This window comes from Oculina patagonica, chromosome 4 (genome assembly GCF_052425735.1).
Source record: "Oculina patagonica isolate OP01 chromosome 4, crgOcupat, whole genome shotgun sequence".
NCBI lineage: Eukaryota > Metazoa > Cnidaria > Anthozoa > Scleractinia > Oculinidae > Oculina > Oculina patagonica.
In genome coordinates, this window is record NC_135761.1 from 35,406,170 (window position 1) to 35,431,080 (window position 24,911).

Genomic DNA, 24,911 nt, shown 5'->3' on the forward strand with positions numbered 1-24,911 from the left:
ATTATATCAACATGTAAAGACTGTAAACTCATTGTCTTTAATGAAGCACGCTTGAATTAAGTTTGTAAACAACTGATCTTTTGTGCTGTGTAAAAAACAAAAGACTCATCAAGTGAACTTTTTTTACTTTTTTTCGGCGATCCTTTTGTAAGCTAATCGGAAGCTCGGTTCAGAGTATTTTCATAAAAGCGGTTACAGTCTCTATGAAAATAATTAAGAATTGTAATTTGTTTTCTTACGACTGATTTCGTAACTTCAAATCTTGTTATTACCCATTCATGGCAAAAATCAACTTTAAAAGAAAAACATTGTATAGATTTGTAGCATGAAAGCTAGGTGGCCGCGAGAATGGTGTAAAGACAATCGTGTTCTAAAACCTTTTTTTTGGAAAGTTTGAAAGTTTTTCCTTGTGACATTTTCTCACTTCGCAAGGACACGCGCAAACATAATGACTCAATAAGCTTAATTGACAATTATAATACACACAGTGCCTCTATTGATCTATTGTTAATTTTCATAGGTGCGATGTTTTCAAATACGATCGGAAAATAAACATCAATAAGCTGGTAAATAAAACGCAAATGAAGATTAAAAATAAAACAGGAGTTTAAAGAGCAACAAACATATTTTAGTATTAGGAAAGGTCGCACTCAACAAAATAAATTCGTCTTGAAATTCATTGATAAAGGTAAATAAGGCCCGGTTCAGACGCCGTACTTTTCATGAGCCGAACTCAATTCGAATTTGGACCGACCCAAATTGACAAAAGTACGCGTCTTGATTCAGACGCCGTACTTTTTGGCCGTTCCGAGGCCGTTCCTAATACAGTTCCAATAATATATAGATTTAGGCAAGCCTAAAAGCGGAGCTCCCCATTTATTTAATTTTCACTGGAGCTTACAATGTTTTCATTCTAGTGAATAAGCGGCCAAAGTACTAATGTTTATGGCGGTTTATAGGTGCGACACAAATTTAAATAGCTCACGTTTATACTGAATGTCAGCAGTACGACAAAAATAATAATCTTAAAGCGGGGCAAAATCATTACTCATGGCACGAAAAATTACTTTAGAGTACAGTAAATTATCTGCTTTCTAGCAATAGAAAATAGTTTCGCGATCCTGTTATAGTTTCGCAGCAATTTAGTAGACTCCACAATATCTATTACATTGATATACGATATATTCAACGTGCATTACAGAGTCTGTCGGATTAGCTCAATCGGTAAGGTGCCAGTCTGCGGATCCAGAGGTCGTGAGTTCAAATCCCAGAGGGTCAAATTTTTTTTTTCTTGTTTCCTTTTTTCTTTTTTTTTTTTTTTACCCCGTAGCAATAAAATGGTTTGTTTATTCTATCAACCCGATTTAGCTTTCGAATGCTCCTTCATGTACGATGCTGGCTTTAGAGATAGACACGAAAGTCATCGATCGATTATGGCTCTCAATGTCCACTTTTTTGGCGGTCGATTACTTTCTACACGTAATTTTCAGCCACATTTTGTTTCATTGCTTCTTGTTTTTCTTTTCAAACCTCTTTAAATTTTACAGGCCGCCTTTATACGGCCGCCTTTATACGGCCTTCTTGCTTCACTATTTCTACCATCAAACTATGGCGGCCATGTTGCGCGACTCCGTACGACGTACGGACGCGCCCGCGAACCATGCCGCTATCCATGTTGACCATGAAAACTCATTTCGATAGTGTTCCTTCTTTCATGCGTATGGGGCTCTGCTCTGCGGCCCTGCGGGCCGCTGTAGAGCTCCGCTAAAACCAGTCAAAGTTGTCAAACTACATTATAATAATTTATGAATTAGGATCGGTACATGAAAAGTACGGCGTCTGAATCAAAGCCGTTCCAAAGGCGTTCCACAGGCGAAATTCTCGGCCAAGCCAGGCGGGAAGAACGGGTGAGCCGTTCCAAATTGAAATAGCCGTTCTAATTTGATTCAGACGCCGATCTTTTCATGTACTTAATTCAAGGAATTTGGTTCGGCTCATGAAAAGATCGGCGTCTGAACCGGGCCTAAGCCTCCTTAGCCCAAAGCCGAATTTAAAAAGACTGACGTTTCGAGCGCTAGGCTTCGTGGGAGCGTAGTTTCCAAATTCGCCACGGCGGTTTGATTACTTTACAGGCTGTAATCCAACTTCCAATTGATAATCAACGGTGCTTCTTTTGCTGCATCACAACAGTTTCTTCATAAACTAACAACTTTGTTTGTTTTGTTACTTCACAAAAATTTGCGCAATAAAGAATTAATAATCGACTGACGGTTTTAATTTTTATGCGAGGTTAAAAAAAAATCGAGTGTCAGGAGACCCAATGTGTTCCCATTCACTTCGCACGCCCAGCCTTTCGGTCACTTGGTTTCGGTCGCCGCGCGCGCGAATTAATTTTCCACAGGCGTTGTCTGTAACAGGAACAAGAATTAACATTTGAAATCGTTTACGACTCTTAGGGAATCGATTCATGCTTACCGAACTGATATATAGTTACCCTATTCTTTAGGCAGTATCATTGAGCTATAACCGCCTTAGCCTTTTTCAGTGTAGACTGGTTATAAACGCTGTGTAGAATTTCCGATGCTTTCGTTTCGAGCGTCAGTCCTTCTGACCGAAATTACCTTTATCAATTCCAGGTAGACAATTGGCCAAGTGTTTTAATTGTCTAACGTTTGTTTGGTTGCTTTTGTTTGTTTGTTTTATGGAGGGGGGTTCCAGGGAATTTTGTCACAGTCATCACTCTCGCGAGCTGCTTGAATGTTAACAAGATCATATATAATTCCTTAAAGTCACAGCTTTTTATCTTCCATTTTATTTAAAGAACTAAAATTACACTCGATTTAGCCTATGTAGCTGGCGGTTTTGTTGAGTCAAAGCGCGCGTGAGAGCAAGCTGCGAAGCCGCGAGGGGCCCTTCCTTCTCCCTAGGCCCCTTGCAGCTTCATGCACCGCTCGTTGTCGCGGCTTCGCTGCTTGCTCGCGCGTTCGCAGGCTACCTTCTACGCAAAAGTATAATAAAGTTCTCACTAAATGAGTTGAAAGTGCCTTTAAAATAGTTAAAAGTTCCAGACGTTTCGGGCTTAGCCCTTCATCAGTGGAAAGTCAGGATTTCAGTTGGTTTTCAACTGAAATCCTGACTTTCCACTGATGAAGGGCTAAGCCCGAAACGTCTGGAACTTTTAACTATTTTAAAGGCACTTTCAACTCATTTAGTGAGAACTTTATTATACTTTTGTACTTTTACAAGTGCCACGCAGCACAAGGAAATTTATTTTTCCATTTATCATTGATTATTTACCTTCTACGCAAGCTACACTCGATTTGCCTAACAACATGGATCAATTTATGAAAGCTACCTGAGATCTGCTCATTCAAAGCAAAAACTTTTACCAAGCTAAATATGATTTTAAACGTTTTTCATTGATATCCCCAACACAATGTATATCTGACATTAAATCCTACAGCGTTTTGATGTACTCAAGCTCAAATCTGTGGAAACAAAAGTCTTACGTCATGAAAAAAAACTTTTAGACAAAATGAGATAATTAACTATACTCTTTTTGTCGTGTATTTCAACTTCTAGCATTGTATCAGTTATTTTTGAGAATATATTACCTAAGAACTAACTTCTTTAAACATTTTTAGCTTATCACATTTTAGACCATTTTATTGCGGTTTTCAGTGATATGCGAACTCTGATATTCAAAATCCAACTAACGAATGCGTTTTTCGCTGCCGTCTATCATAATATTATGGCGACAGCCAACGAACCATGAAAAACAGATTGAAACAAACCAAATGGATCGAATACTACCAACCCGGTTGAATTATTTAAGATGAAAGAAAAAAATGTTAAAAATACATCTTGAAAAGGGAGACACGAGGTTGACCTTATAACGTTTCCCTAAATAAGAAAATTGAAAATCATGACATTCTATCTACACTATTTGAGATGATTGACGGCAGCAAAAAGCGTAAACCGATGGTTAAGGATTTAATGTCACTGAAAAAGGCAATAATGTACCATGAATATTTCGTCTCTCTGGTTACCAGCTATTGAGCTGAATGTTCCAACCTGAAAAAATTAATATAGTTCTACTTTCCTTCAATGATTGTTGACACTGTTTACTATAAAATACATTGTTTAATCCCTATTAAAATGGATTTTGGTCATAAGATAAAGCACAAATTCGAGAAAGATCCTATAATTTGGTCAGAGTGCTTTTAATATAAAATACTGATTGACCGATAATCAAACATGGTACAATCAAATCAATGAGCTTGCAAACAAGCTGAATTATTAGTTTTGGATACATTTAAGTAAAAACAAAAAACCCTTATGCATCATAACAATGCCTTTAAAACAAAGCCCTATTGGTGTAAAATGTTTTTATACAAGGCAGTGCAAGGGTTCTTTAATATAATTTAACCTATCTACCCTATCTAAGAACTGCTTATGTAATGCAAAAATAACACGCCACTGCTACATGTATACAATGAGTGGTTCCAGAAAAATATCCATACCGACCCGACGGTCATTGAAAAATCCCTGGAAAATTCCTAGGGCATGGGGCGCTACATGAAATCCCAAAACTGGGATTTCCAGAGGGGTGGCCCATGGTTTCCAAACCAAAACCTTTCACTGGGATGGGGGATGGAACTTTTCTGGAATAGCACAATTTTTAACATTTTTTTTCTTATGCATCATGAGTCTATTATATCTGACAGCAAATCCTATTGACTGGTTTTACTTGGAACGCATTTCCTGTCTGTGCACCATATACAGGACCATGTTTAGTAACTACATGTAAAACCTTGTTTTGATACTAAAAACAAGGCCCTGCTTGGGCACCATACTATAAACAAGACCCCATCTGGGTACGGACAACTGTTCCAGATTACATCACTGAGGTGGTGGATATGCTCCGCAGGCTGGGGGAGCAAATGGCGGGGGAGAGGCACCAGCCGGAGGGGAAGCGCCAAATGGCGGGGAAGGGGCACCAACTGGTGGGGGAGCGCCAAATGGCGGGGGAGGGCCACCCACTGGTGGGGGAGCGCCAAATGGCGGGGAAGGGTCACCAGCCGGAGGGGGAGCGCCAAATGGTGGTGCTGGCCCACCCTGTGGAAGTAATCCATGAGGCGGTGGCTGGGCGTAAGGAGCTGGTGCTGTTTCTTGCACTGCTGTGGGGTCATATGTGAAGAATATACTATCCACATCTAATGGATAACCTCCGCCTTTGTCTTGGTGAATGTATTTGGCTGACACGTCTATCGATATGACTGGCTTCCAGCAGCGGCTTGCCAGAGCAGAAATTAAATGGCATATCAAATTTCTGCCGTGGATTCCATCATGACCATGATGTCCACAGCTCCATGGGTTGCCCATTAGTTTGAACTCAAGACTGGTGCCGTAAAGCTGTGTCCTTCGAACGCCAAGGACATACTGAGATTGAATAACTTCTTGGCAAAGCTGAATAACACAAGACAAATGAGCATTAAGTGTTAATGTTAAAATATTGAGTCAGTTAACAAGGTCAAAATGTTTTGGGTATGTACAAGTGATCCTCTTCATAGGCGGTGGAGCAGGCGGGCAGCAAAAATTGGGGGAGAAGGCTACACGTTTTGGTGCCGAAACTATTGCGTGCGCAGAGTAAAAATTGGTTTGTCAAGATATTCTGTCATGTGAGTGAGTTTAAACATATATTCATTCGAAACTCTAGGAGTGAAGTGAGCCGCGCGTGGCCTGGGGGGAGGGAGGGAGCCGCCCTAATTGGGAGCCTGTTTGCAAGCTGTATCAAACAAGAAGAGAAGTGTTTCATCACTTCCAACCGCTGAAAAAGAGTTGAAAAAAATAATGCCCAGAGCCTGAGTGTAACATTTAAATGGAAGCCACTAAGCATTGCTTTCACTGTGCTGATAATTTGTCTTTTAAGGCTACTTTCTGTTAATTTCGAAATTAAGAACTGACATGGGGAAGTAAGGGTAAAACCATATTCACAATGACTAACCTTTGTGACATCGTCTGGTGCATTTATCAATCGCAGTTCGTCAGTCTCATTCAAGCTTATGCAAAAAAATGGAGACTGTCTTGGTTGGGACTGTCTGAAGAGCAGGTTGTTTTTATCTTGCGTTTTCTTTGAGCAATCAATGACAGCAACAACACTCCACCCGTATGCTTGCATGGCTTCCATCAGCTTCACGACCAGAAGTCTTGAGTTCGCTGCATCCAGACCTGATGTCCACCATGGGGTTCCATGTAGCTTGAACTGCCAGCTCTCGGCGTAGCGTTCTTCTTTTTGGATTCCTCTGTCCCAAAAGGTTTGGAGTACATTTCGGACAGGAGACAACAAGACCTCCGTATTGCCAATCAGCCTAAGCAAGTTTTCGCCGTTGAAGCTAATTGTGAAGTGTTCTGGGATAGGCTGCAGCACGGGAGCAATGTTTGGATCATGCTCGAAAAACAGGGTGTTCGCACTACTTCTAAGGTTGAAGTTTCCATATAACTTCCACTGTCTCATAAGTAGCTCATTCACAAGGGTATGGATGATCACTGTTGCATGGACTGTTTCCTCTCCATCTGCACACCATGGATAGCCTTTCAATTTGATCTTCAAAACATAATTTTTATAAGACCATTTTTCTATTCCTTTTGGCCAGGTCTTCTCCATGACATCTTTGAACATCTGGTGAAGCTCCATCGGTGCATTCAGTACGATCAAACTCTTCAAGCAGCTAAGGCCCACAATGAGCAGTGGTAGGGATAGCCATACACCAACTGGGTCTTTCTTGAAGATCCAGGTAGCAAGGTCTGTTGTTTGCGTAAAGTTACCAGCCATCTGAAGCCTCCATCCATGTCGGTAGAGCCTGTGTAGGACATTTGCTGCCATCTTCCTGGAGTTTTCTGCTTCAGTTGATGATGAAATAATCGAGAATGGCTTCCCTTTCAACTTAAACTGATGCACGCCATTCATTTTGGAAATTTCTTCTTGTATACCTTTAGGCCATGATTCTTCAACAACTTGGCGGATAATGCTTATCTCACGATCTGTACCCAGAATGACACGCATTTTATCTGCTTCACGAATGGCTATACACATATATTCAAAACCCAGAGGTCGAGGAGGTAGGTCAGTCTGATTTTCACCCATCTTTACTGGTGTCTGTGGATGGGATGAAACATACATTTTTTTTGCGATATATCTCAGAAATGTAACGTTTAACAATAATAAATCTAACTGTAAGCCAACTTATCTATACTCTGCGCAACACAACATGTTTACTCCTTTCACTGCTAAAGCTGACTTTTGTCATCATTTGGAGGAGCAGTCATTGAACCACTTGTGAGTTGGTTATTTTCTTCACCCTTTTTAAAAAAAATCCGAATTTACTGACCGACAACAGAAAAAATAGAGCACTTGAGCCCGCGATCCAAAGTTAACCAATTCGACCTCGATGAGTTATATATGTGAGCCCGCGATATGGTCATGTGATACTGGTCAGCGGATACCTTGTTTTGACAGCTGTCAATTGATCATGACATGGATGTCCAATATCAAAGATGTAAACTGGCGTTAACCATAACCTTAAACCTATTTCTGGAGTATGGCCGCCATGTTGGGGCAACATCGCATCGTCGTCGTCGCTAAGGCGCACGTGCCCGCGAACCATATCGCTAGCCATGATGACCAAGAAAAATATGAAATATAGGGTGCTTACCATTTGGCCAAAAAATCCGGAAATTTCTGTTTGAAGTCAAATGGAAAGGTAATTTTCCGGAAACTCCGTTCGGAAATTGTGGACTACGTTTTGAGGTAGTCCTTTTATTCCGGTTGGAACGAACCGACGGAAATTTTCTTACCATTTCAACAAATCTTCCGTTTCCAGGCCCTTTTGAGGACCTACGCACAGTTTTTGACATGTTTACAATATGGCGTCTTAATACCGATATAGAACGTGTATGTTCACTTCGACCATAGAAATGTCAGCACTTGTTTAACAGGAGAAATACGCTGCCTGCCTCTGGTAATTCACGTTGGAAATGTGTTAATATTTTTTTATCAGGACAGGATCGTGTTCGGCCGTGCCAATTGTCACTCGACTGTGAAATTCACTTGGTGTGTATTTGGGAACAGTTACCTTAAAACCTTGTATTTTGTTTAAATCGCGTCTCATGGAACAGCTGACGGCAGTAAACAGCATCAGCCCATCTTCTTCGTCAAAACGTTTGTTTTCTTCCTCAAAATATTCAGCTATATCGACAGAAAACAATACTGAATTTCGCGATAGATAGAGTGAGCGGAAAGGAACGCCTGGTAGAATAATGGTAAGCGAAATCTCATCCGGTAAGTCGTTATATTCGGAAAATCGCTTACCATTATGCAACGGTCACACCAACCGGATTTTTCTTACAAATGGTAAGCACCCATAGTGGCATTCACCGAATGCAAATATCGCGGACCACTCAGTCGCTGCCTGGGACGAGTCGCATGAAAGCGAGGCTAGTTAGGCCCCGTTGTTTTGTTTTGACAATGCTTTCCCAGAAAAGCCTTGCTTCGTGGTCGATCTGGCCTGTTAAGTTTCGACCTTCCTACGAGTTTTTGGGTTCGTTAATGCTACCTGAAGGGAAAAGACTCTTCCACAGCAGAGAAAGTTTTTTTGCCAGTTTCCCCTTTAACCTGATGGGAAATCAGACGAAGCAAAAGAGTCACGATCGCCGAGGGAACTTTTATACAGTTTGTTCATTACATTTCAGGTTAGAAGATCTTAAAAAATGTGTAAGCGATATCACATTTAGCTCCAAGTCTTTTTTATTTTGCTCAATGCTTTTACTAGGTTTAACTATGGGGGCAGTTGAATTTCATTCACTTGGTTGGCATTTGTTTCGTGAGCGGACAAAGCCGGACATAAACAACTTCTTTTGAGACAGAGGATGTCTTGGAAGTGGAGCTTTTCTTTACTTTGGGGAAGGTACTGGCCACGCAACTCGTGCTGGAACACCACTAGACACCACATAAGCTCGTCATTTAAACGATTTTTCTAAGATCTTCTAACCTGAAATGTAGCGAACAAACCTCAATAGTTCCCGCGGCCACTTTTTCCCTTAGAGGCAAACGGTGAACACTTCTACCACTTCTCGTGGCATTCAGAAACACAGCAACTCGTAGGCGCAGCGAAAAGAAACACACCAGATTGACGAATAAGCAAGACTTTTGTAGGAAAGCATTGCCAAAACAAAACACCGAAGCCTAACTAGTTTCGCTTTCATGCAGCTCGTTCCAGGCACCGACCGAGTGGTCCGCCATATTTGCATTCGGTGTATACACAACTCGCAAAAACGTCAACCGACTTGCGTGTGGTAGATCGATATGTGTTAAATCTACATTTATCTTGTGGTGCAAGATTTATATTAGAGACGGTTGATCCGTCTGGGCGAACTTGCATTTTAATTAGGCCAGCATTTTTAGTTCGTGCGATTTGCCCGTATTTATACACAGACGAATTATCGCACGAACTAAAAAATGCTGGCCTAATTAAAATGCAAGTTCGTCCAGACGGATCATCCGTCTCCAGTATAAATCGAGCCAATGTCACAATCTATCACCTCTACACTTCTGCTGAGCGGCAGTCTTTCGACTCTGCTTAACCTAAAATCGCCTCCTTATAATACAACTGACAGAGCAAAGTGCCCTTTCTAAACACCTTTGAAGTGTCAATATAAATTGGACGATCAAATCCAATTTTACCAAACGGCTTACTTTGTACACATAAATACTCTTTTAAAACACGCGAAACGTGACGATCGCCTGATGGCTTATGGAGGTGTTGTGTTACAACGGTTCGTATTTATAAAGGTTTTTATGGGAGAAAACGCTTTCGAATTTATAGCTATATACTAGTGGTACCTATCGGTAGAAATGCCAACGAGTACAACGGGAGAGAAGAAGGGAGGATAATTGTAAATGTTTGGCTGAAAGTACGCTTTATGATTTTGGTCCGATCAATAAACATTGCGCGTTTTCTTCGAAAATCTTGAATGTTTTTGGAATAAAATGCGATTTTGTGAAGGCTAAATGAGGAAAAAGTTCTAACATAATACCAAAGTAGTGAAGATTTAGTGACAAATCTTGTAAACTCCATGCTTTTTGAGAGTTTCAAGCCATTGTTGTTCGATGCCGCTATTTTGGAAAGGTTTCTGCTGTTTTAGCTGTTATAAAGTCCCAAAGGTCTTAAGGAGGCTCGATGGAGTTTTTTTAGCCGAAGGGTGGTTGTTTTGAAAATTAAAATTATCTAGGAAGCCAATGTTCGATTTTTGCCGAAATACACCATAATGATCACATATGACCAAATTTTAATTTTTTACCCGTCACTTAGTCACAAAGGTTACCATAGCAACGATTGACGTTTTCTTTTGTTCTCAAACAAGCTTGATTTTCTCGAAATCTAGATTGACTCTTGGTGTTTATTTTTTGATATGTTAAAGTTTAGTAGATTGACTAACTGTTGACGAAATTTTAGAAAAATCTGTAAGAGCGTTTTCAAGTAATTCAAGAATGAAATTTTCAGAAAAACACCGTTTTAATATAAAAAAACGCTTTAAAATTGTTTCGTATTATTTGAGCACAGTTACTCTCACTGAAATATAAATACTTACACCATCAAAGACTATTAACTAAAAGCGAAAGACTTTTTGCTTTAATTTGTTAAAATATATCGACTGCCGATTGTAGGCAATTATAAGAAAATACCAAAAACTTCATTCTTGATTTACTCTAAAACGCTCTTACAGATTTTCCTAAAATTTTGTGTACAGGTAGTCAATCTACTATACTTGAACATATCAAAAAATGAATACCAAAAGTCAATCTAGGTTTCGAGAAAATCAAGCTAGTTTGAGAACAAAAGAAAACGTTAATGGTTGCTATGGTAACCTTTGTGACAAAGTGACGAGTAAAAAATTAAAATTTGGTCATATTTGATCATTATGGTGTATTTTGGCAAAAATCGAACATTAGCTTCCTAGATAATTTTAATTTTAAAAACAACCACCCTTCGGCTAAAAAAACTACATCGAGCCTCCTTAATCAAAGTTGCTATGACCCACTGAACTCGGAAAATAAATTACGAAACAAAAAGAAAACTTTTACAAAGATTTGTCAAAAAAAATCATTTCAAACTTTCCACACTGCAGTTAAATCCACTCAACACGTAAGTATCCAACAAATTTGAGGTTCCATCATTCAAGATTTTCAAAGAAAACACCCGATGTTTATTGATCGGACCAAAATCATAAAGCGTACTTTCAGCCAAACATTTACAATTATCCTCCCTTCTTCTCTCCCGTTGTACTCGTTGGCATTTCTACAGATAGGTACCACTAGTTTCTAAACAAAGTTTAATTCAAGTTTCTTTCGTATTTCAATCTCTAGTTCGGGAATTTTGGCTTTTTGAAGCGAACAGATTTGAAACCTCTTTGTTATCTGAGACGCATCTTGTCTGGGAATTTTAGTTGCCAATGCATCATACACGCGCTAAACAAATTAGTAGCGCGCTGATTGGCCAAACTACAACAAAGTGTGCACGTGCTGAACAGATTCTGCTGAATGGATTGGCTAAAAACATCAGCAATTGTGTTTTCGACAACTTCCGCCTACATCCTAATATGGTCAAAAAAATATCACTGACGGAACCGGATTACGCGAAAATCGAGCTGAAAGATTCTGAGATTTTTTCTGCATAGCCCTCGAACTACGCACGGCTCTATATCCTGCCGCCGAGACAGGCTCGCGTTTTCGCTCGCCTGTCTCGTTGGCAATAATGATATTATGCAATAAAATTAACTTACATCAATGTCTTCTTGTTATTTTTGTTGTTATTTCGGTTCTCAGGCCGATCCGAGGCGATTTAGGCGAGTTATGCCATTTCTGGTTTTCACTGCTGAGAAGCAGAGAGTCACGGTTGGTGTATTTCAAAAGAGTATTATGTTAATTATTTCAACTCAGTCTCTTCGTGACCTTGGGCCGCCTCGGAATTACCTATACCGCGACCTAGCCCCTTTAGCTGTCGACAAACACAGCTGTGAAAATTAACACAAAATCTAACGAGGTTTTTAAGTAATTCTTACACGCAACGAAGCTACTCAATTCCAAACTTACACTGCATACTAATGCACGTTGGTATTTTGTGTCAAATCAGATCAAGTTCATATAAACACGCTAGCGTCAAGCAAGAGTTCAACTTGATCAGTCATTACATAAAGGTTTACACACGTACATGTGTTTGCAAATAAAATAAGCATTCGACCTTGTTATAGCGGCGAAACAAAGCCATACCGCACTTTGACTTCCAAGAACCGTCAAAGCTATCTATATGGAAAGCCACGAACAAACTGCTTAGTCTCAAATTCAAAGATTTGCTTGAATATAATCCTAAAGTGCGATTGAACGCGAGTTCATGATCAAAGTGATGGGACTTTTACCTACTGATTTCTTGATTATGGGCGGGAAATGAAGGTTAACAGTATCAGAAACAAACCTGCAAGATTCAGCCAGTCCTTCAATGCTGCACAAAGTTATGGACTCCAATACAGAGCGAGCTCAGAAAGCGTTACCTGTCAGCAACCACTAGCACTGTAACGTGATATTGGCTCATAGTATGATCACGCGCGTGATTTCTGTGGGACGACCATTTTATTTTTGAAGGGGAGGGAGTGTTAGGCAATTTGCCAGCATTAGGTGGTGCTTGCTTGATTTTTCCCATGCTTACTTATACACGATTTTTTTTCTCCTGTTTTTCTTGTGCAAGAATTTTCTTTTGTAATTTCCCAATCCCAGCTTATTTAGCTTATTTTCTGAAGAAATAGTTATATTGTTGCTAATAGAATTTTAGGGGCATTCAGCCTTTTCTTCACTTTACATCACGTCCGCAGTTCACATATAAGAATTATTTTATATACTTTGCGTCATTCTATTCCTTTCACGGGTAAATATGAACTTACAATTGACCTCGCTCCCAATGTGTGACTTCAAAAGCTCAGTTGGTAGAGTACCGCACCGAAATGTAACAAAGCTTTCAGCTCTCTTTGTCCTACATGTTGTGACATTATTATACAGGTAAAATCTTTCTTCTTTCTGCCTTGAATTATACTTAGACTCTATTGGTGCTGGTCTCGTTAACAGATGGTGAATATGATATTCATTTGACTTCATTTGATTCATGTATTTACCGCATAAGTATTCTCTTCTAGTGTCCATTCTAACTAATTGAGCTAGTTGTACATAAGCATATGATTCGGCTTTAGGATAAATGATGTGAAGTGCCCTTTTTTGTATCCGCTCTATTGCATCAGAGAGGTAGCCAGGCATGGCCTGCCAGACTGGGGCAAAATACTCTAAAACAGGCCGGACCGTACTTAAATAGATCTTCAAAATATTTGCTTGGCGAACGCCGGCTCTAAGAGAATATAACTTCTTACAAGCTTTCTTAGTTATATAGTCGATATGACAGTTCCATTTAACACCAAGAATCTTATAGGTGTTTTCAAACTCAATAACATTGCCACCTAATACAATATGGTTAATAAGACACTTAATATTGTGTAAGAAATTAATACGCATTTCTTTACACTTTGCTGGATTTAGTCTCATGTTATGAGTTCCTGCAAAGTTATGGATGTCCGAAGCTACAAGATTAAGCAACTTATAGAGTTTCTTGGAATTATCTCTAGAGCACTTGTGTCATCAACGTATTTTATGTGCAGTCGCCAGTCAGAGAGCAATTTGTTAGTCATAGAGGATAACACCAAGTTTGCTCCCTTGTGGCACGTCTCCTTTCAAAGGTAACAAGTCCGAAAGGGTCCCTCCGACTCTCACTGCTTGTTTCCGGTTTGTTTATTTGCAGATTTATTTCCCAAAAAGTAAACGTTTAACGCGATTTTAGAATTTTAGGCTAAAGAGGTTCTCACGTGACATAACCGTGACGGGCCTGTGATGGTCAAGAATAAAACATGTCCGGCGCGACCAAAAATTTCACATTTTATGCTCTTGCTGTTTGTTCAAAAGACGTTGCGGTGGCCTTATTCAGGTCGGGATGGCTTAATAACTTGAGGGGACCTGTGTGGAGATTAATCAGATCACCAGGAATTTTGTGTTTTATAATATTTGAAAGTGATGTTGCGTATGAAAAAAGTTAGCTGCACATAAGTATACAAAGTGGTAAAGGTCTCTTAAAATCTGCTCTGCTTATGCGCATTAGCTTTTACAGTGCAAATAATGTTCTACTCATTCGCAGTACGAATATCTTATTTGTACAAAAACAGCGGTCGATGATATTTCTCATTCGATGCATTATTTGCCTCGTTTTCATTGGCCAAGGGCCCACAACGTGATCTGAAAATAACGGCCTATTAATAATGGTCTGCTCATGCGCATTACCATCCGACAGTGAGTTTGCTGCAAATAACACTCTGCTCAAGTGCAGTTGTGTCCAATTCTAAGAAAAGTGGCAGCTCGTTTTCGAATGATAAAACGATTATTGAATTCGGTTTTCGCAAAATATCGTTATCATGGTTATTTGTCAGTGTCTTACAGATTAGTTGTTCGCCTCAGCCTTCGGCTTTGGCAAATAATTGGTCTGCTCGCCACTGACAAATCACGAAAGTCACCCTCACTTAGTACAAAAGGAAAAGACGCTTTTTAACTTTAAAATGTGTTTATTTACAATGCTACCAGCTGATATCCCAATAATTTATTTGTACAGTAAAAATGCATTTCTAATGACCTTTATTAATTCTAATTACATCTGTTTCCTTTCTTTACTACAATACAATACAATACAATACTTTATTTAAAGTGGGAAACATGCTTAGCTTAGAATAGCTAGTTTACAGATGTTCCACTAAAATAACAGATAAAAGAAAACTAAAATAGAATCTATAAGAATGTAAAAATATATAATCTAAAATCTAAAGTGTTTAAATGCACTACCTAAATATATTATTGTGTCTACTATGTTAAAAATGCTATATAAAAAAAAAATTTACATCTACTCGGCTAAAAAGTTTAAAAGCGAAATGACTAAACAATTCTATTCACAGTTTCAAAATAAAAATTGCTTTGTATTTTAGACCATTTCTTTCTAAAACTTTTTCAAAAATCTACATTCAGTACGGCTTGAATCTATGTAAGTCACGGCTGTACGATAGTCTTGCGGGCTCAGCCTGTCTTCTCTTGAACTGGTCCGGGTGGAACATGGGAACAAGGAACGATGAACGGCCTCTAAACTGATTGGACTTGAATGACGTGTAATGGTAGTCTGTTGTGATTGGTCGACTGGGCGGCTTATCTTCTAACTGGTTTCCCAGCACTGGGTAGGACATACGTTCAGCTTGCTTCCAGTGATCTGAAGGGGACTGGATCAGAAACTGTGTTTTCTCGAAAGGAAGGACTCTGGGGGCAGGACGCTCAAACCGGTTTGACGGGATTGTCTGATGGACGGACGTCACTTTTCTTCCTTCTTTTCTTGATTTGGCTCGTCGGTTCTGGAACCAATACTAGAAGGAAGACACAAATAAATTGTTAATTACATTCAGCAAAAAATCAACCTGATTGATTGTAAATAAAGACTTGAAAGCTTTACAATAACGTTATTGAAAAATTACTTTCATTTTACTGAATTAATGAAAAGAAAACATCACGACCGTCAAAATTTCTATGCGTTTCCTTATTTTTTTACGGCAAATAAAGTTGGGCAACATAACAAAACATGTAATTGATGACCTCATAAGACCAAGACAGAAAAAACCTTTTTTTAAATTGTCATAATGTTGCTCAATAAAATAATTTTAAAAAGGCTAAAAAGGGATAAAAAAGTTATAAAAGTTCTTAAAAACAAAACGTTTTCGACTCTAAGGTCATCATCAGTGTGGAACCAATACTAGAAGGAAGACACACTGATGATGACCTTAGAGTCGAAAACGTTTTGTTTTTAAGAACTTTTATAACTTTTATAACTTTTTTATCCCTTTTTAGCCTTTTTAAAATTAAATTCTTTTTTAAATTGTTCGAAAACTTCATTTGATGTCTAAAGTTAACTTTACTCTGCGTATGTTTGTAAAAAAATCGATTAATTGTCACACGGATACCAACTCACCTTCAAACTTCTAGCCGGGATACCAAGTCTCTGCACCAGTTCCTCCTCGTCTTCATCCATCAAATATGGCCGCCGCTTGTACGCTCGTTCCAGCTCCCACACTTCAATCGGCGAGAAGGTCGTTCGCTGTCGCTTCTTTCTCGGTGGCTGCTCGGAGTGGGTCGATACTCGATCGGATTCGCTGTCACAATCGCTGGTGGAACTTGTGTTGCCTGAATAAGGAGATGATCGTGGGCTGGTATCACTGTAGCTGTGTTGAGGACTTGGAGTCTGAATGTTGTGACGGTATTGCATAAACGCTGTTGAGATAAACGAAACGTTTTCATTTATAAATAGCTCGAGATTTTTATCAAGGTGAATTTTAACTGATGCGTAAATTTAACATCCATCAGATTCGGTCCTTAACGTTAACTTAACTAGCTTTTTGTGTATAAAATAGTTACAAACTGAAACTGGCATCATATGAATAAGAGAGCTAAAAAACTATCAAAGGCTCGTGTTCTTACAATATTTCTCGTTCTCGCAAAGTTCCACTCGATGCAAAAACGTTAAATTTTCCCTTTCTTAATTGAGCATATTGAAATTAATTCATTATTACATTTGTTACTGAGTAACCAAAGTCGTATACATCAGGCCCCAGTTGTTCAAAGGATGGATAACGCTATTCACCGGAGAAATCACTATCCAGTGGATAAGTGTTGATAAAACGTACTACGCTATCCAGTGGATAGCGTTATCCACCCTTTGAACAACCATGCGCAGGGACAGACGAGTAGCTCTATCGAAAAAGTACACAAGCTTTAATTCTTCAAGTTATATGCATCCGCGCACTTCATATTTTCACTTTCCTACACTACAATAACGACACATTTTCCTTTTTTGCAGTTGTTCTTAGTATCTTTTTTTCATTCGTTGAATAATACAGATTGAGTAACGGTGTTGACGACACAAAGTAGGCTTATGTTGCCACAACAAACTTTAGAATTGATATCCTAATTATCAGTGACCTCGACCCTACAATATAGACATATGTACTACAGTAGGTTTTAGAATTGACGAAGTATGACAGAATAACCGTACAAAAAGTGAGCTTATGAGTAACATCCATTCTGTTGGTTAGCAGAATTACTAAAGTTTGACTCACCGGAGCATGATGATTCTTGATGTGTTACGTCATTCTCCAGACCCAGGATACTGCTGATGGAGAAGTCAGTCAGCGACGGACGGAAGACTGGTGCCAAGGACGGAGCACGGACAGGAGGACTGGGTGAAACCACAGAATCCACGACAGAAACAACTGAGTTAAAGCAATGACTCTCCATTACAACTGAGCTGATAAACTTGTTACAGTAACTACTGCACAAACTGAATGAAGAACCCATACAACCCCAAACCTTATTTATACACTGACAGCTGTCAATCAACGAACAACAAAGCGGTCCGACAAACACGATGGTTTTTCGGCCGATAACTAACGAAACAAACTATCGGCCGATAACTAAAGAAACAAACTATCGGCTGATAACTAAAGAAACTAACTATCGGCCGATAACTAAAGAAACAAACTATCGGCCGAAAACTAAAGAAACAAACTATCGGCCGATAACTAAAGAAACAAACTATCGGCCGATAACTAAAGAAATTCTACAATTAACAAACTTTTTCACCACTCTATAGCGGCTACATAATTAAACGGTTACCGCTCGTTTCACGATGCCCTGGCCGATCAATTATCGGATTGACTTGTTTGAACCTTTTTTGTTGCAGAACGTATATTATATATCTTTTGTCACTTTTGAGAATTTAGAAGTACAAAGGCATGTGATATATGTGATAATGCGACCCTTGGTTTTATTGTCGAGAAATACAAAGGATAAGGTACGGTGGAGCCGCTAAAATCAAGCCGGCCGGGTCCACAAAGGCAAAGTTTACTGAATCGTGGGCCGTGATTTTTTATCAGCGGCATGCTCTTTTTTGAATTTGCGCAACTATTCCATTCATGAAACCGCTCTTTTTATGGTATACGAAAGTAAAAAGCGACCATGCCCGAGAAGTCGAATTTTGGACTTTGCGTGTGAAGACCCGCGCACGCAATCATTTATTAATATTATAATTTTATTTTATTTCGTGTTGCTGTTCTTTCAGATGATAGCCAGGAAATGTACCAAGAACAGAATTTTATAACTTCCGCCAAGAACGCACAGAAGTTTGATGATGATGATGATGTGGAAGTGCCATTGCATTGCTTTGACTCGTTAATTAATAAACTGCTCCACGTTTTTAAATTCAGAATGCTTGTAAATGCTGTAGCTAAAAAATGTCAATCGATGTTACTGCTAAGCCATTTGCGGCCATTCAAAAGAGTTTTCGGCCGCCATTTTTGACTTGAGGACACGAGCGGTGTTTTACATGAAATACTTATTTTATCGCCGCTTAGAAACATTGATAAGTAAAGCAAATTCAGATTCAACTTCACAACTAAAGCTAGCTCTAACTCTAGATATCTCAAGATCACTGCATAGCGAAGAAAAATAAAAATAAACGAATTGGTCAAGTTCTGAAGTCGAGACTTCCACTTAAAAGTTTGTCCTTATTCAAAATGGCGGCCGGTCAAGAATCCTGAACAGGCTCTTTTGCTATGTCTGTACCGCGGCTTTCGGCAGACAAGTTAACGTGCTAGAAAACTTCTTACGGCACATGTATTTTTGATCTGACTTAATCTTATTACTCCTCTCCGTGATGTCATTTTTGCGTGGAATTTCCGTGAGAAAAGAGCACGAGAGGCAAACGCGCGTGGCTTGTGAGATTTATATACTCGCTTTTATAGTTTCAAACTCGTATCGCGCGTTTTACGAAGTATTGACCCCGCAGAAGCCCCTAGGAGCTAAAAGCATTTTGCAGCCGATTAATTTTACACTAGCGACAGTGCCCCAAAAACCTTGTTTTGATTCTTTTGTAAAACGAGAAAAAATACGAGGTTTTCAGTGGTCAAATCTCGGTATTTTAGATCACAAACACACATGTTTATCAAAGATTTTTTAAAGTTCATTCTTCGGATTATCAGAAGTTAGCGAGTTAGCACGTACGCTAAACCAATTGAAACTTAGCTTCGTTTTATAAGCAGTACCGGCCGGTAATCCCTTTTCAAAACATTTGCGTTTATTATAATCAGTGATTACCTCTTTATCGAATACCTTCATTTGCTTTAGTCGGCGAAGACAGTAGCTTACTTGTATATGTTTTCTGAAACATGAAGTTCTTCTTTGTTAGCTTTCAATTGGTCAATTGAAAGTTCTTTTCCGTATTAAAGAGAAAGTACTTCTCTTAAACTTTGTTTGGTTTTAAGCGAATAAACTTAACTTGTTGCCACAGCAACAGAAATGTCAAATGTTGCGCTGCAATGTATTTATACGCTTTTTCTGACAGAATTCTTGAGCGGAGAGTCGCAAATGTTAATATAAACTTTATATCTTTGACAATGACATGTCGGCATATAAAGGGTATACTTTGCTTTTAATCGCATTACCGTATTTTCTCAATTAAACGCCCCCGGCGTTTATTTCAAACTTGGTCTGGTGGACCCGGCGTTTATTTGAAGCCGGCGTTTAATCGGGGCCCGGCGTTGTTGATTTATTTATTATTATCATCCATCCTCAGATACCTAGGGCCAGTTTGTCAAAGCGAAACAATTTTTCCCTTTGTCCCGCCCGGACAAACTGTCCCTGGGTCTCCGAAGACGATTATTACCAATGGATACAGTACTGCATACGGCACGTTGCAATCAAGATTTGTGACAAACAGAACCGAAACAATATATGAACAACATGGGAACAAGTAAATGTTATGGATATAAAACTTTAAGTCCATAAACGACAACACCTGGACCTCGAATAAACGCCGGGTCCTCGATCAAACGCCCCCGGCGTTTATTTAAAATTAGTAGCGCGCAAAAATTAATGGCTGGGTTATAATCGCTGATACCCGTCGTCCGATTTTGTACCACGTAATGCGTTTTGTCCAATGAGCGCGAGAGAAAATTAATCGGTGGGTTATAAAACCCGATATTGCATGCGCGGTCAAAGTATATCAGTTGTTTACTGAATATAAAAAATTAAAATAAAAAATTGTTATTAACATAAGACGCGAAATGCGTGTAGCTTGGCTCGATTTCCAACACATATACCTTATTGTTACTTATTTTCGCAGGACTTAATTTTCGCGATTTTCAAAAAATCGCGAAATTAAAGACCCGCGAAAATCGATTTAAACGTTTTTATTGTCTTTTTTATGCTATTTACGTAGTTTTGGCCAATTCGCGAAAATTAAGTTCTGCGAAATATGCCCGTTCCATTTTTGCGAAATTAAGTTCCCGCGAAAATAAGTAACAATTAGGTAATAAAAGATAAAACGAACCGCCTAAGTTAATTTGACTGAGAGCTTTTTTTTTTCTAACCCTCTCTGCCCTGAGCCCGAAACGTTAAATCTCCAGAATTTTAAACATAACTAAATCTCCAGAATAATAAGTTTTCTGTATTTTCATCACCTCCGTGCTTGACAACGTATTAACTTTACATTATAATAAATTTTCCTTAGTGTTGATTAAATGTTGTCAATTACAACGGGTATTCAAAGTATGAGTTTAAAAGAGGGATTGCTTAAGTTTTTCCTACAACGAACTGTAACTAATAATGAAAAAGGTAACTGGTTCTTGCAAACTAGAAAATGGTATAATTTGAAGGGGGCGTGGGTCTAGCTGGGGGGGGGGGGGGGAGGGGCTTTCGACCGAGGAGGAGGGTGCTAATAAGAGCGTGGGCGGTTATTCGAGAAAAAATGGTAATTTGGTAAAATGGTTATCCTGCTTTGATTAACCGGACCCCGGTCTCAATCGAGCCCAATGCGAAAATGTTTGAGACTGTATTCATTAAAGGTAGCCATTAATGAGTTCAAGCCTATGACTTCTAAAATCAAGTATATCGAGAACTTATTAATTATTGAATCAATCAATATCATCACAGACAACAACAAAAATAAGTCTGTAAATCAAGTATTTATTACATTGATGGACATAAGCTATAAAAGTAAAATGTATTTACATGAAGTTAGCGAACCTTAGGGTACAAAATCGGAATGAAAAATCTGTCCGAAACTCAAGAAAAAAGAAACCTTAACCTTAACTTGTCTAATGTTCTCTTAAAATTCCACTTGCTAAAGTCACGGCTGCAACATATTCATCTAACGAATGACGGTTTTCTCTGATTGAAAAAGAGAAGTTTGTACTCGAGAATCCTGTTGCCATGACATCAGCACGTAGTCCACTTGATGGACCAATCACAGTGCTTGTACGGTACTTTGCTTTGCATTTTAGCGCCAAAGCGGTGGCAGCGCTTGGCCTGATAAAAGAAGCGGGAAAACTCCAGGCTGGTACGGTACTCTGTGGACGGCGGCAAAATGGCGGGAAAACAGGAGCATGTGCAATGGAAGATGCTGCATCTTCAGTTCCGTGACGTTTGTTCTTAATTTCATGTCAGCGCCATCTTGAGCGGCGGTTTTGAAACCAAACCTTAATAAAAGAACCCGTGAATTAACTCGTGAATTAATAAAAAATAAAGAGACTTCATTTATTGCTAGGGAACAAAAGCGCGGAAATGAAAAGTAATTGGAAATATCTAGATTTTGAAAATATGTTCAAATCTCAAAAGATTTCATTTCGACTAAAAAACGAATGCAATTTTCCGTAAATTCGAACATTTTTTATTCAGGACGCAAAAATTCAAAAAAATCGGTGAAATCATTCTGTCAAAAAGCGCTATTCAAAAATGCAACCATCGCGCAAATAATTAGGTTCGGACCATCTTAAATCATATTAACATCTGAATATCAACGCATAGTTTTTAGCTTGATACAGATGCAATTCTATAAAAAAACATCACACGATCGTGTAATGGGGAAATAATCAAACCAAAATAAATAGGTCTACTAAGTGTACAGCCCTTGTTTCAGGTAAATAACAAGGCTATCATATGAATGAAAAGGAGGCTAGTTTTAAATTAAAACAAAAAAGGAAACGTAAGTTCAGTAGGACGCAAGCGTGATAACTGACTTGGGCGCAAAATTAGACTTGCTCAATTCCATCGTTTTTTCCTGTCTTTAAGTTATAATCTAATCGACCTTTGCGGCTCCTTTGCGTACTTTCTAGTACAAACTGACTCCGTGAAAATTAATCAAAAAAAACCTTCACTTATTGAGAGAAAAAATTCAAACGTGCTTCAACCTACAAAATCGTAACGATCTACTTGCTGCAAATTCATTCGTCTTCAACGAGCCGTTAAACTTCTCAGTTATAGAATAATTTGGAAAGAAAATTTAAATCGAGCAAAAGCAAGTAGATTGTTTACTGCACCGCTTCGTAACTTCACTTACTCGCTTATGTTAGCGCTTGGTCAGAAAGAATAAGTGATGGCGAGTCTGAATGTAAGGTTCGCCGTGGAATCAGGCGAAATGTGTGTATTAGCAGATTTCATTTTCATTTCTATCTAACAATTTCTGCGTAATAAACAATTTTAACCTGACAAGTTTAACCTTCCAATTTTTGACATAAAAACTGAGGTATCCACCTCTCCTCATGTCTCATAGGCGCGCAAACTATGCATCAAGCATAATAGTTTTTACTGTTAACTCCAAAAATTTCCCTGATCCCCTTGCCCACAGCATAATCGTGATTTATGAAAAACACAATTGTCATACCTGTATTCTAGCCTCTTTGATGTTTAACTCCTCGGCAAGTTCTTCTCTGATGATGATTCCAGGAAACTTTTCTTCCATGAAAGATTCTTCCAAGCGATCAAGTTGTTCTTCTGTGAAAGCTGTTCGCCGGCGTCTCTAACGCATTCTATCACCTGAAAAACGAGAATTATAAGTTAAGTATTCTGCTTTCAGATTGCAAACCGTGAATTCTTGTAACCGACAACAACAATACTTTATTCAGAAGAATAAGACAAACTATCGTAGAAACCCGCAAATGTAACGAGTTAATCTTCTAATAACGCTAATTTAGAGGGTTTGGGAGAGTATATTAAGAAATGTTTTATAAGACAAATTGTCTCAGTTTGTATTAAAGAATTAAACTCATAACGAAAACACTCGTTATATAACTGCAATCGTGCAAAAAGATTTTACGCAAAACACAGCAACACTGTAACTCTGAAACAATTTGAGCAAAATATGCTTACAAATAAATCCCATCTGCAAATTAACCTTTAACACTTTGTCTCGAAAGGCTGTCGTTCAAGAAGTACACTTTATGAATTTGTCTTATCAATTTCATGTTAATGAAAACTTAGCACAGCGCTAGCAATAACTTGGCGCGTGTTCTTTCTTCAGAAGTTCCTAATTAGTTTCTTTCGTAACGTTCCTACCTTAAAACATATTAACTTTAATCCACTTACCACTTTCCTGTTCGTCCAGTTTCCTTTTGTTTCCTCCTGTTACCATGTTTTCAAAGTCAACGCAGAAGAAGTTAGTCCTTACAAGTCAAGCGAGATTTGTTATTGAACGCGCGCGTCTTCTCTGGAAGTGTGACTTCTCGCTGATGAGTTGATTGACAGTTAGAACTGTCAATCAACTCATTAGCGAGAAGTCACACTTCCAAACGTAAACTCACATAAATTAAATCAACATGTAAAGACTGTAAACTCATTGTCTGTAATGAAGCACGCTTGAATTAAGTTTATAAACAACTGATCTTTTGTGCTATGTAAAAAAACAAAAGATTCATCCAGTGAACTTTTTTACTTTTTTTCGACGATCCTTTTATAAGCTAACCGGAAGTTCGGTTCAGAGTATTTTCATAAAAGGGGTTACAGTCTCTATAAAAATAATTTATAACTGTAATTTGTTTTCTTGCGACTGATTTCGTAACTTAAAATCTTGTTATTAACCAAGCATGGCAAAAATCAACTTAAAAAACAGTGTATAGATTTGTAACAAGAAAGCTAAGTGGCCGCGAGAATGGTGTGAAAGGCATGTTTTAATGTTAAAACCTTTTTCTTGGAAAGTTTGAAAGTTATTCCTTGTGGCATTTTCTCATGATGTGCAAGAAATCTATGGAATTATAATGGAAGCGTACAGAAGGTCACATAAACGTTTTCCCCACAGAACGAAAAGGGATCACTTTGTCTTCCAAAAGAAATTTAGACAGCAACTTGGAGTGCATGGCATATTGCAAGCTCCCTGTTATTGTGTGACAGGCATCTTTGATTGTAAAAGCAATGTTATTATTACAGCTTACCCGACAGTATAATGCATCTATAGGTGCTTGTAGAGTCAAAATAAAAAATGTCTTCAAAGATGATGAAAGTATCTTGATAGTACTGAGATAAGGGAAGTCGTAAGATAGCGTGTGAAGGCAATTTAAAGAACAAAGACACTGTGCAAGGATAGTACCAAACTCTTGAGATGACAAGTTGTCTAAGCTGTTACAGTAGTGCCAAGCGAAGCGTGCCCCTCTAGAGTTTAATGAATTAATTACTTGAAATTTGAATCTGTTAGTCAATTATCGAATGCATAAGCGCCGGTCAATGTTCGTATCAAAATTTCGTTTCTGGTAACAGCCGCCCGATTTGAAGTGAAGAGATGGCGAGTGATTGAATTTGTCTTACCATCTTTTGCATCTTATAACGGCCGAATAAACGTTCGGCCTGTGATCAGAAAACTAGATTTTTATTTTAACATTGATAACCCAATGTATTCTTAAAATTTTCCGGCTAA

At 38.6% G+C, this 24,911-nt stretch overlaps 2 protein-coding genes across 2 annotated transcripts; both read right to left on the reverse strand.

Annotated features, from left to right (window-relative positions):
- Positions 1 to 4,693: 4,693 nt before the first annotated feature.
- Positions 4,694 to 12,581, reverse strand: LOC144652262 (uncharacterized). The gene is made up of 3 exons (XM_078512286.1): positions 12,531 to 12,581; positions 6,008 to 7,159; positions 4,694 to 5,469 (listed from the first exon to the last, which is right to left on the reverse strand). The coding sequence occupies exons 2-3, from the start codon at positions 7,145 to 7,147 to the stop codon at positions 4,903 to 4,905; spliced, it is 1,707 nt and encodes a 568-aa protein (XP_078368412.1). The 5' UTR covers positions 7,148 to 7,159; positions 12,531 to 12,581; the 3' UTR covers positions 4,694 to 4,902.
- Positions 12,582 to 15,156: 2,575 nt separating this feature from the next.
- LOC144652411 (uncharacterized) lies at positions 15,157 to 17,467 on the reverse strand. The gene is made up of 3 exons (XM_078512423.1): positions 17,290 to 17,467; positions 16,146 to 16,444; positions 15,157 to 15,546 (listed from the first exon to the last, which is right to left on the reverse strand). Exons 1-3 carry the CDS (start codon positions 17,465 to 17,467, stop codon positions 15,157 to 15,159), a joined length of 867 nt encoding a protein of 288 aa, XP_078368549.1.
- Between the last annotated feature and the right edge of the window lie 7,444 nt (positions 17,468 to 24,911).